This window comes from Solanum tuberosum, unplaced genomic scaffold, assembly GCF_000226075.1.
Source record: "Solanum tuberosum cultivar DM 1-3 516 R44 unplaced genomic scaffold, SolTub_3.0 scf00339, whole genome shotgun sequence".
Taxonomy (NCBI): Eukaryota; Viridiplantae; Streptophyta; class Magnoliopsida; order Solanales; family Solanaceae; genus Solanum; species Solanum tuberosum.
The window spans coordinates 367901-386500 of NW_006239260.1; the positions used below are offsets into that span (position 1 = coordinate 367901).

The window sequence follows — 18600 nt, forward strand, 5'->3', positions numbered from 1 at the left end:
TTGAGCACTCCAGAGTCAGTGTGAGCCTCCTTGCTTCCGGAGGGCTTAGTTATTTTGTTCTCTTAGTTTTGTCTTATTAGGGTGTTGCGGGGTCTGTCCCAACATCCATCTCAGTATTTTAGAGGCTTCATAGACAGACAGTCAGTCAGTTAGTTTTGAGTCTCTCATCTATATATATATGTAAATATTCTATTTTGAGATTCGAGTTGCCTTTATGGCCATATTTTATAAGTTAAGTTGTTTTGTAATATTGCATTGCATTGAGTTATTCTGTTGGGTTAGGTTTCCGCTGAGTTAAGAAAGCCAGGCCAAGGGTTCGCTTGGGGCCAGAAATGGTCTCCGGGTGCCGGTCCTGCCCAGGGTGTACGCTCGGGGCGTGACATTACGTTTGCATCATCTCCACAGATGACGTGAAACAACTGGCTGAAGGAGTGCGAGGGAGCATAAGCAATGTTATAGGAACACATATTTTGTCCAAATCTACAGTCATATAAGGAAGAATATCAAATCGAAGAGGGATAAGAGGAAACAAGAAGAGAAGGTCAATCCAATGAGAAACGCCAAGAGGAGGCTGAGGATTGCAGAAAAGCATAAAGCCCACAAGAAGAGGAAAATGATGTCAATGAAGATGGGAAGATGGATGTAGTAGAATGTGTACTATTATAGGGCTACAAAGCCATTATTAGGTATGAACAATGGAGCATCGAGCTTCGATAGCAGTAGCTTCTATAGAAAATTTTGTTTAATTTATGTAACCAATTTTTCCATTGTATAGTGCTAGTATGTAGAGTTGCACTAAAGCTTAGTTTTAAAAATTGATCAACTTTTTCTTTGTATAGTGAATATAGTGTCTCTCTGATTAACCTACAATACCAGAGAACATTGTAAGTGATCGAACTGTGTAATTTATTGATTTTTAGTAATGGAAACAGTCTTAGCTTGGACTTTGGAGAAGAGTGTTCGTCCTATTCTGCGTTAAATTAAGGCGGGTCATGGAGATTTAATGTCTCAAGGATAAATATGACTCTGAAGTATAACAAATGACAAATAATATAACTTTTTTGTTAGAATACAGGAACAAATACGATCATGTTTTTGTTTTATTTATTGCATGAGTTAATACTAGACAAATAAAAATAGACGAAGGGAGTAATTTAATTTACTTCCTCACCAAAGGTCAATTCTAATAGTTTCATCTTGAATTGGACCATTTCTATTTTCAACCAAATTCCTAATCAATTCTTTGCGATTAATTTATTACAGAACGAATATTGCTTATTAAAGTATCATAAATTCATGTTGAAACATTCTACTTGTCATTTAAAATTTTACAACTTCCGACTTTTCCTCTTTTTTATTTAAATATAATAAACTAAATAATAATTGTAGATGTGAGTTCATAACTTTAAGATAATAATAATTTCCACTTGCGAAGTTTTGGTGGAAATTTGCCAGCTCTTTTGGTATTCTCTCATTTATATCATATTGTCATTTTCGAAAGTCAATTTAATTAATTTTCAAAATTAAATTAGATTGTATTAATTTGATATTTTAAACAAAAAATTTAAATATTCAAAAACTATAAAAAAATTATAAATTACAATTTTTTGCATATTAATATGATGAAAAAATACATTATAAAAATGATCATTATTTTTAATAGTGTGAATGAGTAAAAATCTACGAAGGAAATGAAAGTAAATTGTATATCTACTTTTAATAGCTGGACAAATAAAAGTGAATAGACATATTATGTCTTGGAAACTTCCCTTTCATTTCTGTAAACCTTCTTTGGGGCTTGTAAATGACTTGACCCAAAATTAAATTTCCAGGAACAAACAAGTACTTGTGGGTATATAAATAGCTGCTTCACATCTCTATTTAATTAATTAAGCAAAAAATTGACTAAAAATCTCTTTAATTTATTGTCATCAAATATGAATACTCAATTTGTTGTAGGAGAATCATCTTCTTCTTCCAACTTATCTTATGATGTGTTTCTCAGTTTCAGAGGTGAAGATACTCGGAAAAACTTCACAGGTCATCTTTATTTCCGATTGTGTCAAGTTGGAGTTAATACTTTCATAGATGATGAGGAATTGAGAAAGGGAGACGTCATTTCAATTGAACTTGAGAAAGCAATTGAACAGTCTAGGGTTGCCATTGTTGTTTTCTCCAAAAATTATGCTTCCTCTAGTTGGTGTCTTGATGAACTTGTCAAAATTCTCGATTGCAAAGAGAGGTTAAATCAGGTAGTTTTGCCTATTTTCTATGATGTTGATCCTTCTCAAGTGCGAAGGCAAACTGGATCCTTTGACGAAGCTTTGGCAAAACATAAGGAACGATTTGTTGGAGCTGAAAGAATGGAAAAGTGGAAAGCTGCACTTACTGAAGCAGCAAATTTATCTGGATGGGATTTGAGAAATGTTGCTGATGGGTAAGACTTCTTAATTCAACTATTAAATTTTGAATTTAAGCGTTTGCCTAAGCTTATAACTTGGTTAATTTTGGAACATTGTAAAGTCTTTCTATATTTCTTAAATTTTGTGTCAAATCAAACTGTGTCATATAGATAGGGACAAGGAATATATTCTCCATTCTATAAACTCTTTTATCTTTTGGCTATTGATTTTTATTTTGTTCATCAAATATTTTTAAATACCTAAGTATTTATTGTTGCAAAAACTGTAGGCATGAAGCAAAATTTATTGAAAATATTATAAAACAAGTTCTGCGAGAGGTTAACCAGACACCTCTAGATGTTGCTCATTACCCAACTGGATTAGATTCTCCTATCAAACATATAGAGTTGTTACTGCAAAGTGGATGTGAGCATGAAGTTTGCATGGTTGGTATATGTGGCGTTGGTGGAATTGGAAAAACAACTTTGGCAAAAGCTATCTATAATCGAATATTTCAACAGTTTGATGGTAGTTGCTTCCTTTCTGACATTAGATCAAAAACTGAAGAATCTGGTCTAGTCAAGCTTCAAGAGAAACTACTTAATCAAATCCTCAAAACTAAGGAATTTGAAGTTGATAATGTTGCTGAAGGTGCTAATCTCATCAAAGCAAGACTTGGGTCTCAAAAGGTTCTAATTGTTCTTGATGACGTAGATCATAGAAGCCAATTAGAATCCTTAACAAGAGAAAGAAGTTGGTTTGGCTCTGGTAGTGTAATAATTATTACAACCCGAGATGAACATTTGCTATATGGGCTTACAACAAGTGAGATATACCGGGCCAAACTTTTAAATGACAATGAAGCCCAACAACTTTTTTCTTGTCATGCTTTTAACTGTTTTTCTCCACCACAAGAATATGTTGAACTGGCACAAGACATAATAAAATATTCAGGTGGGCTACCATTAGCTCTTGTGACATTGGGGTCACATCTGCTAGGGAGATCCGTTAAAGAATGGAGATACGAGTTCAAAAAACTAAAAGCAATTCCTCATGGTGATATTCAAAAGATTCTCAAGATAAGCTTTGATGGACTTGATGTCAATACTCGGAGTGTTTTCCTTTGATATCGCATGTGCCTTCCATGGTTGTTATGAGGATGAAGTTGCCAAAACATTAAATGCGTGTGGTTTTTATTCTGAAAGTTCAATTCAACCTTAGTCCAAAGGAACTTGCTCCAAAGGGATGATTGGTCTAGTTTGGTGATGCATGATCTAGTGCAGGAAATGGGAAGAGAAATCGTTCGCATGGAATCTCAAGACCCTGGAAAACGGAGTAGATTGTTCAACCCTCAAGAAGTCATTGATGTTCTACAAGGAAATAAAGTCAGTAAATTTTATTATCTTTATCTTGGTTATACTTCTTCTTCTTTTTTACATTTATATTGATATACATTTGCTTATAATTTATGCATTTGTGCTTAAATCTTCTCCGGCCAGTAAGTATCTCTAGATGTTTGAACCATTCTGTACTTGAAATGAACATTTACTGAAGTCTAAACACTCAATCTGTCAAAGACAAAATTATCAATTAAATATCCTTTAGTTGGATATAATGTGTAAATTTATTTTTATCGGTACATAATTTATTCTATTTGTTTGACCTTCAATTTGTATAAAGCATTTCTCTTTCTTAATTTGTCATACTTAAGCATGGTCTTATAGTACTTTTATTTTTACTAAATTGCAGGGTTCTAAAAAAGTAGAAATATTGGTGGTAGAACGACAAGCATTAAAGGGTGTGAAGCTAAGCACCAAAGTATTTCAGAAAATGATAAATCTTAGGGTGCTTAAAATAGACCACTTACATATTAGTGGAGATTTTGAGCTATTGTCCAAGGAGCTCAGATGGTTGTCTTGGAAAGGATGTCCGTTAAAATGTGTACCATCAAATTTTCCATCTGAGAAACTTGTATTTCTGAATATGAAAGGGAGCAATATCCAAGAATTTGGTTTGAATTTGCAGGTTCGTTACTCAATTCTGCAATTTTATGTGTAATGTTTAAGAGAAAGAAAATCTTAATTGAAACTATGTTTTGTTTACTTTTAGTATTGTAGAAATTTGAAAATGCTGGATCTCTCTTATTGCAAGCGCCTCAGAAAAACTCCAAACTTCAACGGTTCACGAAGTCTCGAGACTTTGTGGCTTGAGAATTGCTCAAGTCTGAAGGAGATCCATCCATCCATAGGAAATTTGGACAGACTAATTTGTCTTCGATTGAGTGGTTGCAAAAAGATTACTGATCTTTGGAGCAGCATATGTCAGCTAAAATCCCTTGAAATCTTGTACATTAATGACTGCTCATCTTTACAAACACTGCCAGTTGACATTGGAGATATGCAAAGCCTAAGATTTCTTAATGCACGTGAAACAGGTATAAAAGAATTGCCTGGATCTGTTGAAATGCTAGGAAATCTTATAGAATTGGAAATGGGAGGTCAATACTTTGAGACCAAAAGGAGGTTTTCTCAAACAAGAGTACGCCCTATAGTATCCTTGTCAAAATTTATTTCGATTCTATGCCTTCCATATTGTGGTTTTTCAGAGGCTGATGTTCCTAGGGATATTGGGAGTTTATCCAACTTATATCATTTAGATTTGAGCGGCAGCAGTTTCCTCTATCTACCCTTTGATTTTTCCAAGTTACAATTGTTGATGTCCTTGTATTTGAATGATTGTGAGAACCTTCAAACACTCCCGTCAATATCAAATTTAGAGTACCTTGAAATTGTTGAACTTAGGAATTGCCAAAAACTGGTCAAGATTGCAGGGTTGGACAACCTCCCTTCAATAGAGAAGATGAACATGATTAATTGTACTCGTCTGCAGAATCCATTCAGTGAAGGCTTCTTTAGTGCCCCTGCTCTATCAATTCCGTCTAGAGAACATCAACGGTATGAGGTTAGTCCCTCTCCCTCTCTGATCTCTCTCGTATCACATTAATAATTAATGATCTAATTGTGTCTTAATTTGTCTGATGAAGCTGTCATTACAAATTAATCTCGAAAGCAATGAGATTCCAGATTGGTGCAGCAATAAAGTAACAGCTCCATCTATCTGTTTGACTATGCCCACAGTACATTATAACAAGTTCTTAGGAATGGTTCTCTGGTTTGTTTGCCGCCTTTGCGATGTACATGATCTTGAACACTTCGCTGTTACTGTTGCCCATAAAAAGAGTACAGGTTTTCCGTGGATTTGGCCTTTTGATAGACCTAACAGTCACGGAGAAGTATCATGTGTATATTACTTATCTTCCGTAAATGATAGACCTTTTAAAGGCCTGAACATCAAAGGTGGGGAACAGATAACAGTAAAGAATGAAACTGACAGAGACTAGTAAAGAAGATAGGGATCCATCTGTTATACTTGGACCAACATGGTAATGTTACATCTTTGCCGGGAGTTGTGGATCATTCTTATACTCCCTCCTACCCACAAAGACTTTCGGGCATATCAACTCAAACAACAACAACACATCCCACAAGTGAGGTCCGTAACAGTGGATATCAACGAACAAAGTTCTGAGATTGTGTTCGGTACCATGAAGAATGTGTTCCATAGAAATAGGCCATGGACCTGGATCTACCAAATGATAACAATGCCTCTAAAATGTCTTTTTGGAAAATGTTTCCCCGGAGAATAAGTAGGTTTTCTTACTTATTTTCTTGTGTTCATTATGTAAGAAAAAAGTTTGTTCTAAAAGTATTTGTATATAACACCTTAGACACTACTATCAATATGTAATATTCAAAATTCTCTTCCAAATACAATCTCATTTGCAAATGACTCCTAAATGAATTTTGTCCAATTATTTCTGCTTCACTCATCCACCGTGTATAGGATCTACGGGTTTGATCAAACTCAATAACTTTGATTCAAATCATGTATTTATGTTATGACATTCCAACAAACTTCAAAAATGATCGGTTGAGATCTAGAACTTACAAACTCAAAATCTTAATCCACATCTAGTAACTAATTAAGTAGTGACTGAAAATGAATCCATCAACAATAACATGAGCAAAATCAAAATTCATTCACAAATCAAACCATATAAATAAAACATCATAATTAGACACACAAATAAAAAACAACATAAAATCAGTCTCTAACTTTGAAAGTGCACGTCTAGATATTTTAACTTGCTATTAACTAACAGCTAAACACTCCAACTTGGCCTCAATGTATCTCGTGGACATCCTACATTAACATAACAAATAATTTTGGAAGAATCTAAATGATCATTTTATAAATTGGAGAATTTAACTGAGACCAAATTTGAATATCACATGTTTATGTATTATGCCTTTTTTTCTAATAGTAACACTTCATAAAATGCGGAAAACAATACACTCCAAAGCTTAAAGTACAAAGAGGAAATCTTTGAACTAAATAAATGTATATTGTACAATTAATATATTCAATTAGTACAATTCAAAATTAAAGTTAGAGACAAATGGTTATCATTGATTTTGGGGAATATACAAATGGTATATATGCCATACAATCATACACCATTTTACAGTATTTTGTCATAAAATATTATGATAATTCAATCCATAGAAAAATGGGACCCCTGGAAGATTAAAAAACTATAGGTTCTAAATTTTATAAAAAAGCATTTACTGGTCGGGTTCGGGATAACTTTTTTATACTTCTTTATCATAAATACAAAGTTCCCAATTAGGAAGTAGGTAAGAAATTGTATTAATTTTAATTAAATTATTTTAAATTTTTTACTGAAATCATCCTTCAACTATGACACAAATCTAAAGTGCAATAGCTCAAAATATAGTGGAGAAGACGATTTAGGTTAGGAGATTTAGAGGGAAACCTACATGCTTTACACATATTTTGACGATAACAAGTTAACTTTTTACCAAAATTAACCGAAGGATGACTATTGAAACTTCTTAGATAGATGAATGATGTTTTTTGTTCAATATAATAATGCAAGGATGTAACCAAAATCTAGGCTATAGTTTGAGGATGAGTTTTATCGAAAACTCTAATCATTTTCATTTATTATCTTGAATATTTTAGTAAGCTATATTAAAATTATTATTGTATTAGTTATATTTCATGTTTAAAATCTTTGAGCAATAGTAATGGCCATTACCAAATGATCACACAATTTTTGTAGAAAATAAAATAAAATCAAATTCATAAAACTCAATATTTCAAAATTCTTTTTAACTAGATGCAATTTATGCAGAGCATAAATAACAAAATTCATTTTCGTTGGGTCAAAATAAGTAGATGCAAATAAAAGCATAAATAAAGTGCACATCATGAATTAAAGTTTTTTTTTTCTTTTGAAAATTGAGTAGACTCCAAATCAGATAAATTTTTTTATATGAATTATAACACAATACAAGACAAAGGGCAAGATTATTCTCTTTATTTTATCCTAATCCTAATACTAATAGTTTAACTACCAAATCATGTGTATTTTTATCCGTGAAAGCTTCATCACTCTTATAACCTATACAATTAAAATTAAATTTGAATCCGTATAAAATCACATGAACCCACAAATCGCACCGCCTCACATTAATTTGCATCCACCCAACCCCATACAACCTTAAAAGCTCCCCGCCCCCGCCCCATATAACCTTTAATCCGCCCTACCTTTCATCCACGCTATCTCATTATCATCCCTAATTATTTCTACTACTTCTTATTGTTTTCTTAATACTCAGGTGTGTCAATTCAAAAGTGGAGAAGTAATTAATTAAGAGAAAGAGATTACTTTTTGCCATCTAAATTTATGTAAATATATCTACTTTTAATATAGACACGTGAACTATCTAAGAAATATGCTGGGAACTTCCCTTTCGTTTCGATTAACTTTCTTTAGGGATTGTAAATGAGTTGACCCAAAATTGAGTTTCCAGGAACAAACAATTACCTGTAACTGCTTCACTCATCTTTTCTTTCATTCAACTAAAAATCGCTTAATTCTTCCATTTATTGTCATCAAATATGAATACTCAAGGAGAATCATCTTCTTCTTCCAACTTCTCTTATGATGTGTTTCTCAGTTTCAGAGGTGAAGATACCAGAAACAACTTTACCGGTCATCTTTATTTCAGATTATGTCAAGTCGGAGTTAATACTTTCATAGATGATGAGGAATTGAGAAAGGGAGACGTCATTTCAATTGAACTTGAGAAAGCAATTGAACAATCTAGGGTTGCCATTGTTGTTTTCTCCAAAAATTATGCTTCCTCTAGTTGGTGTCTTGATGAACTTGTCAAAATTCTCGATTGCAGAGAGAGGTTAAATCAGCTAGTTTTGCCTATTTTCTATGATGTTGATCCTTCTCAAGTACGAAGACAAACTGGATCCTTTGGCGAAGCTTTGGCAAAACACAAGGAACGATCAATTGGAACTGAAAGAATGGAAAAGTGGAAAGCTGCACTTACTGAAGCAGCAAATTTATCTGGATGGGATTTGAGAAATGTTGCTGATGGGTAACACTTCTTAATTCAACTTTAGAATTTTGAATTTAAGCATTTGCCTAAGCTTATAAGTTGGTTAGTTTTGGAACATTGCAAATTCTTTTTATATTTCTTAATCTCCGTGCCAAATCAGACTGCATCACATAAATTGGAACGAGGGAGTAATAGTAATTGATAATCTCCATTCTCTACCCTCGATTTCCCTGTTATCTGTTGGCTATGGATTTTGTTTTGTTCATCATATATTTTCAAATATCAAAGTTTTGTTTTTTACTGTTTTTGCTAAAAAAACTGTAGGCATGAATCAAAATTTATTGAAAGTATTATAAAACAAGTTCTGCAAGAAGTCAACCAGACACCTCTAGATGTTGCTCATTATCCAATTGGATTAGATTCTCCTATCAAAGATATATTGTTGTTAATGCAAAGTGGATGTGAGCATGAAGTTCGAATGGTTGGTATATGTGGCGTTGGTGGAATTGGAAAAACAACTCTAGCAAAAGCCATCTACAATAGAATATTTCTACAGTTTGGTGGTAGTTGCTTCCTTTCAGATGTTAGATCAAAAGCTGAAGAATTGGGTCTAATCAAGCTTCAAGAGAAACTACTTCATCAAATCCTCAAAACTAAGGAATTTGAAGTTGATAGTGTTGCTGAAGGTGTTAATCTCATCAAAGCAAGACTTGGGTCCCAAAAGGTTCTAATTGTTCTTGATGATGTGGATCATAGAAGCCAATTAGAATCCTTAACAAGAGAAAGAAATTGGTTTGGTTCTGGTAGTGTTATAATTATTACAACCCGAGACGAGCATTTGCTTTATGGTCTTACAACAAATGAGATATACCGGGCCAAACTTTTAAATGGCAACGAAGCACAACAACTTTTTTCTTGTCATGCTTTTAACAGTCTTTCTCCACCACATGAATATGTTGAGCTGGCCCAAAACATAATTAAATATTCAGGTGGGCTACCATTAGCTCTTGTGACATTGGGGTCACATTTACAAGGGAGATCCGTTGAAGAATGGAGATACGAGTTCGAAAAACTAAGAACAATTCCTCATTTTGATATTCAAAAGATTCTCCAAATAAGCTTTGATGGACTTGATGACAATACTCAGAATGTTTTCCTTGATATTGCGTGCGCCTTCCATGGATGTGATGAGGATGAAGTTACCAAAACATTAAACGCCTGTGGTTTGTATTGTGAAAGTGCAATTGTAACTCTAGTCAAAAGACACCTGCTCCAAAGGGATCGGCGTCGTTTGGTGATGCATGATCTAGTGCAGGATGTGGGAAGAGAAATCGTTCGCATGGAATCACCTCGAGACAGTGGAAAACGGAGTAGATTGGTCAACCCTCAAGAAGTCCTTGATGTCCTACAAGGAAATAAAGTCAGTAAATTTCATTATCTTTATCTTGGTTATACTTCTTCTTCTTCTTTTTTCATATTGATATACATTTGCTTATAATTTATGCATTTGTGCTTAAATCTTCTCCCGTTAGTAAGTATCTTTAGATGTTTGAACCATTCTGTACTTGAAATGAACATTTACTGAAGTCTAAACAAACTATCAAAGACAAAATTATCAAATAAACATCCTTTAGTTGGATATAATGTGTAATTTTTTTTTTATTGGTACATAATTTATTCTATTTGTTTGACCTTCAATTTGTATAAAGCATTTCTCTTTCTTAATTTATCATACTTAACATGGTCTTATAGTACTTTTCTTTTTACTAAACTGTAGGGTTCTAAAAATGTAGAAATATTGGTGGTAGAACGACAGGCATTAAAGGGTGTGAAGCTGAACACCAAAAGCATTTCAGAAAATGATAAATCTTAGGGTGCTTAAAAATCGACGACTTTACATATTAGTGGAGATTTTGAGCTATTGTCCAAGGAGCTCAGATGGCTGTCTTGGAAAGGATGTCCTTTAAAATGTGTACCATCAAATTTTCCATCTGAGAAACTTGTATTTCTGAATATGAAAGGGAGCAATATCCTAGAATTTGGTTTGAATTTGCAGGTTCGTTACTCAATTTTGCAAATTTATGTGTAATGTTTAAGGGAAAGAAAATCTTAATTGAAACAATATTTTGTTTACTTTTAGTATTGTAGAAATTTGAAAATGCTGGATCTCTCTGATTGCAAGCGCCTCAGAAAAACTCCAAACTTCAACGGTTCACGAAGTCTCGAGACTTTGTTGCTTGAGAATTGCTTCAAGTCTGAAGGAGATCCATCCATCAATAGGAAATTTGGACAGACTAACTGATCTTCAATTGAATGGTTGCAAAAAATATTACGGATCTTCCGAGCAGCATATGCCAGCTAAAATCCCTTAAAACCTTGTACATTAATGACTGCTCGTCTTTACAAACACTGCCAGTTAACATTGGAGCTATGCAAAGCCTAAGATATCTTAATGCACGTGAAACAGGTATAAAACAATTGCCTGGATCTGTTGAAATGCTACGAAATCTTGTAGAATTGGAAATGGGAGGCCAATACTTAAAGGCCAAAAGGAGTTTTTCTCAAAGAAGAGTACGCCCCATAGTGTCCTTGTCAAAATTTATTTTGAATCTACGCCTTTCATATTGTGGTTTCTCGGAGGCTGATGTTCCTAGGGATATTGGGAGTTTATCCAACTTATATTTTTTAGATTTGAGCGGCAACAGTTTCCTCTATCTACCCTTTGATTTTTCCAAGTTACCATTGTTGACGTCCTTATATTTGAATGATTGTGAGAACCTTCAAACACTCCCGTCAATATCAAATTTAGAGCACCTTGCAATTGTTGAACTTAGGAATTGCCAAAAACTGGTCAAGATTACAGGGTCGGACTACCTCCCTTCAATAGAGAAGGTGGACATGATTAATTGTACTCGTCTGCAGAATCCATTCAATGAAGGCTTCTTTAGTGCCCATGCTCTATCAATTCCGTCTAGAAAACATCAACGGTATAAGGTTAGTCCCTCTCCCTCTCTGATCTCTCCCTCGTATCACATTAATAATTAATGATCTAATTGTGTCTTAATTTGTCTGATGAAGATGTCATTACAAATTAATCTCGAAAGCAATGAGATTCCAGATTGGTGCAGCAATAAAGTAACAGCTCCATCTATCTGTTTGACTATGCCCACAGTACATAATAATAAGTTCTTGGGAATGGTTCTCTGGTTTGTTTGCCACTTTGGCAATGTATCCTCCTATCTTCAAAGCTTCATTGTTACTGTTGCCCATGTAGAGTCTTCAACTTTTTGGTGGAGTTCGCATTTTAATATACCTGACAGTCAGGGAGAAATATCACGTGTATATTACTTCTCTTACTCAAACAATAGACCTTTTAATGGCCTGAAGATCAAAGGCGGGGAACAGATAACAGTAGAGGATCGCACTGGCGGAGCCGTTGTAAAGAAGATAGGAGTACGTCTATTATATGTAGATCAACATGGTAATGTTACTTCTTTCCCGGCAGTTGTGGATCATTCTTATACTCCCTCCTACCCACAAAGACTTTCAGCATGGTATATCAACTCAAACAACAACAACACATCCAGTGAAATCCCACAAGTGAGGTCCGTATTAGTGGATATCAACGAGCAAAGTTCTGAGAATGTGTTATGTACCATGGAAAATGTGTTCCATAGAAGTAGGCCATGGACCTGGATCTACCAAATGATAACAATGCCTCTAAAATGTCTTTTTGGAAAATGTTTCTCCGGAGAATAAGTAGGTTTCTTACTTATTTTCTTGTGATCGTTATGTAAGAAAAACGTTTGTTCATAAAGTATTTGTATATAACACCTAAGACACTACTATCAATCTGTAATATTCAAAATTCTCATCCAACTACAAGCTGATTCGCTAAAAAGTATTTTTCATTTAGATTTTTTTTTCATCCGTCAGATGCTAACCACTCGAAACTTCGATCCTAGTTTTGTCATCCAATTAAAATTTCGCAAGCGTAACTAATTAAAAGTGTACATATAGACATCTCAACTAACAGCTAAACACTCCAACTCACCCTTAATGTGTCTCGTGGACACCCTATACTGACGTGACACACAAGCTTAAAGTACAAAGAGGAAAACTTTGAACTAAACAAAAGTATATTGTACAATTAATCTATTCAATTAGTACAATTAAAAAGTTAGAAACAAATGGTATTATCATGATTTTGAGGAATATACAAATATTATATTTCCCATACAGTCATACACCATTTTACAGTATTTTGTCATAAAATATTATGATAATTCAATCCATAGAAAAATGGGACGCCTGGAAGATTAAAAAACTGCACAAATAAATTACATTTTCTTTTTTTTCCCACAGTAAGGATAGAGCACAAAATCAATATTTGGTTGGCATTCTGATAATATTTAATTCTATTCCCTTTTTTCCTTTCAAAAATACTATAAAGAAAGTGAAGTTGGAGCAGAAGATATGGTTTGTTATTCCCTTGCTTTTCTTTGTTCCAAATACTATGACTGCTACTGGCATTTCGATTTTATATTTATAGGTTCTCAATTTTATAAAAAGCATTTACTGGTCGGATCGGGTTCCGGATATTATTTTTACACATAACAAACAAATTTATTATCATAAATACAAAGTTCAATTTGGATCAAAATTACTGATTTGATTATTATAGAGAGGTTAGTGTGAACTCAATAGATTTTATTCATATTATTTATATGTACTAAGAAAATCATTAAGTAATTAATATAATTTGATTATGAACTCAATTATTATCATTCATAAATTTATTTATTTTTTATAAGAATTCATAAATTTTAAGTTCTGAATTCACCTCTATATCAGTATGATAGGTATAGGATTAAGACCAATGGTTCAGTAAGAGTGATCCAATTAGTTTTATTAGTTGTTTACTTGTTTAATAGTTGCAATAGACTAGTAGTTAGTTTTATTACGACAAAGTTTCCTAGTTTTTACTATTAATACAAAGTGTTTTAATTTCTTTTAAAAAATTATCGTTATAATTTATGCGATACTACTTGATTAGGTAAAAAAGAAAAAAAAGTTTAATCCAACTTGTGAATTGAGAACAAATCGATGTTTTCAATTCCATTATTAAAAGATTATGACATCAAGCTTAACATCATCATAATTATGTGGAGAGATGAACTTTTGAGTTTTCAAGGAAGAAAGAATCTTACTTTTTATCATTCAAGTCTTTAACAAATTAAAGATGAGACAAAAGGTAAAGAATCATTAAAAAAAAAGTCCCAATTAACAAAATTTAATGAAGAATAATTGTACAAAATAAATTAAAGAATATATAGCATTAGTTAAGTTACCAAGAAAAAACCATAGCATGTGCATGGTATATTATATAGATAGCTACTCATTCTTCCATATATTAGTCATCAAATATGAATACTCAATTTGTTGTAGGGGAATCATCAACTACTTCTTCCAACTTCTCTTATGACGTGTTTCTGAGTTTCAGAGGTGAAGATACTCGAAAAACCTTCACAGGTCATCTTTATTCCAGATTATGTCAAGTTGGAATTAATACCTTCATAGATGATGAGGAATTAAGAAAAGGCAAGGTGATTTCAAAAGAACTTGAGAAAGCAATTGAAGAGTCTAGAGTTTCCATTGTTGTTTTCTCGAAAAATTATGCTTCGTCTAGTTGGTGTCTTGATGAACTTGTTAAAATTCTCGAATGCAAAGACAAGTTAAAGAAAATAGTTTTGCCTATTTTCTATGATGTTCATCCTTCTCATGTACGCAAGCAAACCGGATACTTTGGTGAAGTTTTAGCTATGCTTAAGGAGCGATCATTCGAGGTTGAGAGAATGAAAAAATGGACGGATTCACTTACTGAATTAGCGCAAATTTATCTGGATGGGATTTGCGAAATGTTGTTGACGGGTAATATTTATAAACTGGTCAAACTGACTTATCAGTCAAAAGTCATAAGTTGGTTATCAATTATTTTTTTTCCACACATCAAAGTTGTTTTTTTTATTCTAACTTTTGTTTTTGCTAATATGCAGACATGAATCAAAATTTATTGAAAGTATTGTAAAACAAGTTCTACTAGAGGTAAACCAGACACCTCTAGATATTGCTTGGCATCCTGTTGGAGTAGATTCTCGTGTCGAAGATATAGAGTTGTTACTCCAAAAAGGATGTGTAGATGAAGTTCGCATGGTTGGTATATATGGCGTAGGTGGAATAGGAAAAACAACTCTGGCTAAAGCTATCTACAATCAAATATTTCGACACTTTGATATTAGTTGCTTCCTTTCAGATGTTAGATCAGAAGCTGAAGCATTTGGTTTAGTCAAGTTACAAGAAAAACTACTAAATCAAATTCTCAAAACTAAGGACGTCAAAGTTACCAGTGTTGCTGAAGGCATCAATCTAATCAAAGCAAGACTTGGGTCAAAGAAGGTTCTAATTATTCTTGATGACGTGGATTATATGAGCCAATTAGAATCCTTAACAAGAGAAAGAAGTTGGTTTGGTTCTGGTAGTTTAATAATTATTACAACCCGAGACAAGCATTTGCTATCTCGGATTAGAGAAAACGAGAGATACAAGGCAAAACATTTAAATCAAGATGAAGCTCAACAACTTTTTTCTTGTCATGCTTTTAGTAGTCCTTCTCCGCCACAAGAATATGTTGAGGTTGCACAAAGCATAATCAAATATTCAGGTGGGCTACCGTTAGCTCTTGTGACATTGGGGTCACATTTACAAGGGAGATCCGTAGAAGAATGGAGATACGAGTTCAAAAAACTAAGAGCAATTCCTCATTGTGATATTCAAAAGATCCTCAAGATAAGCTTTGACGGACTTGATTGTGAGGGAGATCCGTTAAAGAATGGAGATACGAGTTCAAAAAACTAAGAGCAATTCCTCATTGTGATATTCAAAAGATCCTCAAGATAAGCTTTGACGGACTTGATTGTGATACTCAAAGTGTTTTCCTTGATATTGCGTGTGCCTTCCATGAATTTTTTGAGGATGAAGTTATCAAAACATTAAACGCGTGTGGTTTTTATTCTGAAAGTGCAATTTCAACCTTAGTCCAAAGGAACTTTCTCCAAAGGGATTGGCGTTATTTGGTGATGCATGATCTAGTGCGAGATATGGGAAGAGAAATTGTTCGTATGGAATCACCTCGAGACTCTAGAAAATTGAGTAGATTGTTCAAACCTCAATAAGTCCGAGATGTTCTACAAGGAAATAAAGTCAGTAAATTCTTTTATCTTATTTGTTTGACTATGCCCACAGTACATAATAACAAGTTCTTAGGAATGGTTCTCTGGTTTGTTTGCCGCCTTTGCGATGCACATGAGCTTGAACACTTCGCTGTTACTGTTGCCCATATAAAGCGTTCAGCATGGCATATCAACTCAAACAACAACAAAGACTTTCAGCATGGCATATCAACTCAAACAACAACAACACATCCAATGAAATTCCACAAGTGAGGTCCGTAACAGTGGATATCAACGAGCAAAGTTCTGAGAGTGTGTTCGGAACCATGGAGAATGTGTTCCATAGAAATCGGCAATGGACCTGGATCTACCAAATGATAACAATGCCTCTAAAATGTCTTTTTGGAAAATGTTTTTCCGGAGAATAAGTAGATTTCTTACTTATTTTCTTGCGTTCGTTATGTAAGAAAAAAGTTTGTTCTTAAAGTATTTGTATATAACAGTCACCTTAGACACTACTATCAATCTGTAATATTCAACATTCTCATCCAACTACAATCTGATTTGCAAATGACTCCTAAATGAATTTTGTCCATTTATTTCAATTCACTTAAAAATGTGAAAGAGATTCAAAGAATGATTGACTTTGAGATGCCAACAAAGAAGTTTAAACAAAGAGTTAGGACGACAATTAATGTGAAAGAGGTGACATATCAAGAGAGAACTGTTATCCTAGTTGTATAAGAAAAGAAGTTTGTACCGCTTAAATTTAAAGACAAAAATCAAAATTTACTTTTCACTATTATTCTTTTGAATATTTCTAAAGATATAAAAAAAAATATATGTCATTTAACTTGGTTTTTGCTGACATCTATGTCCTCCAACTTTAGATGTGTACAAATAAACACTTAAACTTGTATAAAATTGAACAAGTAGACATACTCATTTTATGTGACGTAATACATATAGGACACAAATTTTCATGTAAGACGCCATGTCTATTTATTTAATTTTATACAAATTTAAGTGTATACTTTAGCATACTCAATAAGAAAGGACAAATATAAAAGAAGTCCCAATAATATTTTTAGTGGTATGTCAAATTCAAATATAACACACAAAAAAAAGAGTAACCGTAAAAGTAAAAGTAAAGGTAAAAGTGAATGAGACATATCTAAGAAAAAATATGTTGGGAAACTTCCCTTTCATTTTGGTTAACCTTCTTGTGGAAGTGTACATCTAAATATTTTAATTTGGCTTCACTGTATCTCGTATTTCGTGAACACCCTACATTGATGTAATAAATAATTATTGGAAGAGTCTAAGTGATCAATTTATAAATTGGAGAATTTAATTAAGACCAAATTTGAATATCGTCTATTCATGTATTATGCCTTTTTCTAATCTTAGCACCTCATAAAATGCGGAAAAACATTACACTCCAAAGCTTAAAGTACAACGAGGAAAACTTTGAACTAAATAAAAGTACATTGTGAAATTAATATATTCAATTAGTACAATTCAAAATTTTAAAGTTATAAATAAATGGTATTACCATGATTTTGAGCAATATACCATTTCATACACCTTTACAATATTTTGTCATAAAATATTATGATAATTCAATCTATAGAAAAAGGGGACCCCGGGAAGATTAAAAAATTATAGGTTCTGAATTTTATGAAAAAAGGCCAGGTTCGGGATAATTCTTTTATACATAACAAACAAATTTCTTATTACATCGTTGCCGGGAGTTGTGGATCATTCTTATACTCCCTCCTACCCACAAAGATTTTCAGCACGGCATATCAACTCAAACATCAACAACACATCCAATGAAATTCCACAAGTGAGGTCCATAACAGTGGATATCAACAAACAAAGTTCTGAGACTGTGTTCGGTACTATGGAGAATGTGTTCCATAGAAATAGGCCATGAACCTGGATCTACCAAATGATAACAATGCCTCTAAAATGTCTTTTTGAAAAATGCTTTTTCGGAGAATAAGTAGGTTTCTGTCACGCCCCGAGCCTACACCCTGGGCGGGACCGACATTCGAAGACCATTGCTGACCCCAAGTGAACCCTTGGCCTGACTTTCTTAACTCAGCGGAAACCTAACTCAACAGAATAACTCAATGCAAAGAAAGGTCATAAAGCAACCCAACTGATAAAATCTGGCCAATAGGCAACTCGTCTCAAAATAGAATATTTATATATGCATAGATGAGAGACTCAATACTAACTGACTGACTGTCTATGAAGCCACTAACATACTGAGATGGATGTTGGGACAGACACTCATGAATAACCAAACTCAATATAAAGCAATAACGCACATGCAATATATAAAGCTTGTAAAACTATTAAAACATGACGTCAAAAATCACATTTATAATATCATAAAAATATCACGCTCCCTCTCAAAGTCTACTTGTGCAATGCATGAATGAAGTCCCATACCCCCAT

The 18600-nt window shown here is 33.4% G+C and overlaps 5 protein-coding genes across 5 annotated transcripts in view; all 5 read left to right on the forward strand.

Annotated features, from left to right (window-relative positions):
• LOC102578596 (U3 small nucleolar RNA-associated protein 20-like) overlaps positions 1-779 on the forward strand; it is a 16923-nt gene extending 16144 nt beyond the window's left edge. Inside the window, exon 7 of the mRNA XM_015315059.1 lies at positions 542-779. Coding sequence (XP_015170545.1) covers positions 542-646 — 105 coding nt within the window. The 3' untranslated portion in view covers positions 647-779. The remainder of the gene's footprint in view (positions 1-541) is intronic.
• A 1089-nt stretch (positions 780-1868) lies between these two features.
• Positions 1869-2560, forward strand: LOC107063336 (TMV resistance protein N-like). The gene has a single exon (XM_015315068.1). It carries the CDS (start codon positions 1938-1940, stop codon positions 2439-2441), a length of 504 nt encoding a protein of 167 aa, XP_015170554.1. The 5' UTR covers positions 1869-1937; the 3' UTR covers positions 2442-2560.
• Positions 2561-2845: 285 nt separating this feature from the next.
• Positions 2846-3529, forward strand: LOC107063333 (putative disease resistance protein At4g11170). The gene has a single exon (XM_015315052.1). The coding sequence runs from the start codon at positions 2846-2848 to the stop codon at positions 3527-3529; it is 684 nt and encodes a 227-aa protein (XP_015170538.1).
• Positions 3530-3532: 3 nt separating this feature from the next.
• Positions 3533-6198, forward strand: LOC102590598 (disease resistance protein TAO1-like). Its single transcript, XM_015315067.1, has 4 exons — positions 3533-3787; positions 4152-4427; positions 4512-5363; positions 5446-6198. The coding sequence occupies exons 1-4, from the start codon at positions 3668-3670 to the stop codon at positions 5800-5802; spliced, it is 1605 nt and encodes a 534-aa protein (XP_015170553.1). The 5' UTR covers positions 3533-3667; the 3' UTR covers positions 5803-6198.
• A 2252-nt stretch (positions 6199-8450) lies between these two features.
• Positions 8451-18600, forward strand: part of LOC102590946 (TMV resistance protein N-like) — an 18803-nt gene continuing 8653 nt past the window's right edge. The window contains exons 1-2 of the mRNA XM_015315053.1: positions 8451-8941; positions 9227-10322. Of these exons, the coding sequence (XP_015170539.1) occupies positions 8451-8941; positions 9227-10322 (1587 nt within the window). The remainder of the gene's footprint in view (positions 8942-9226; positions 10323-18600) is intronic.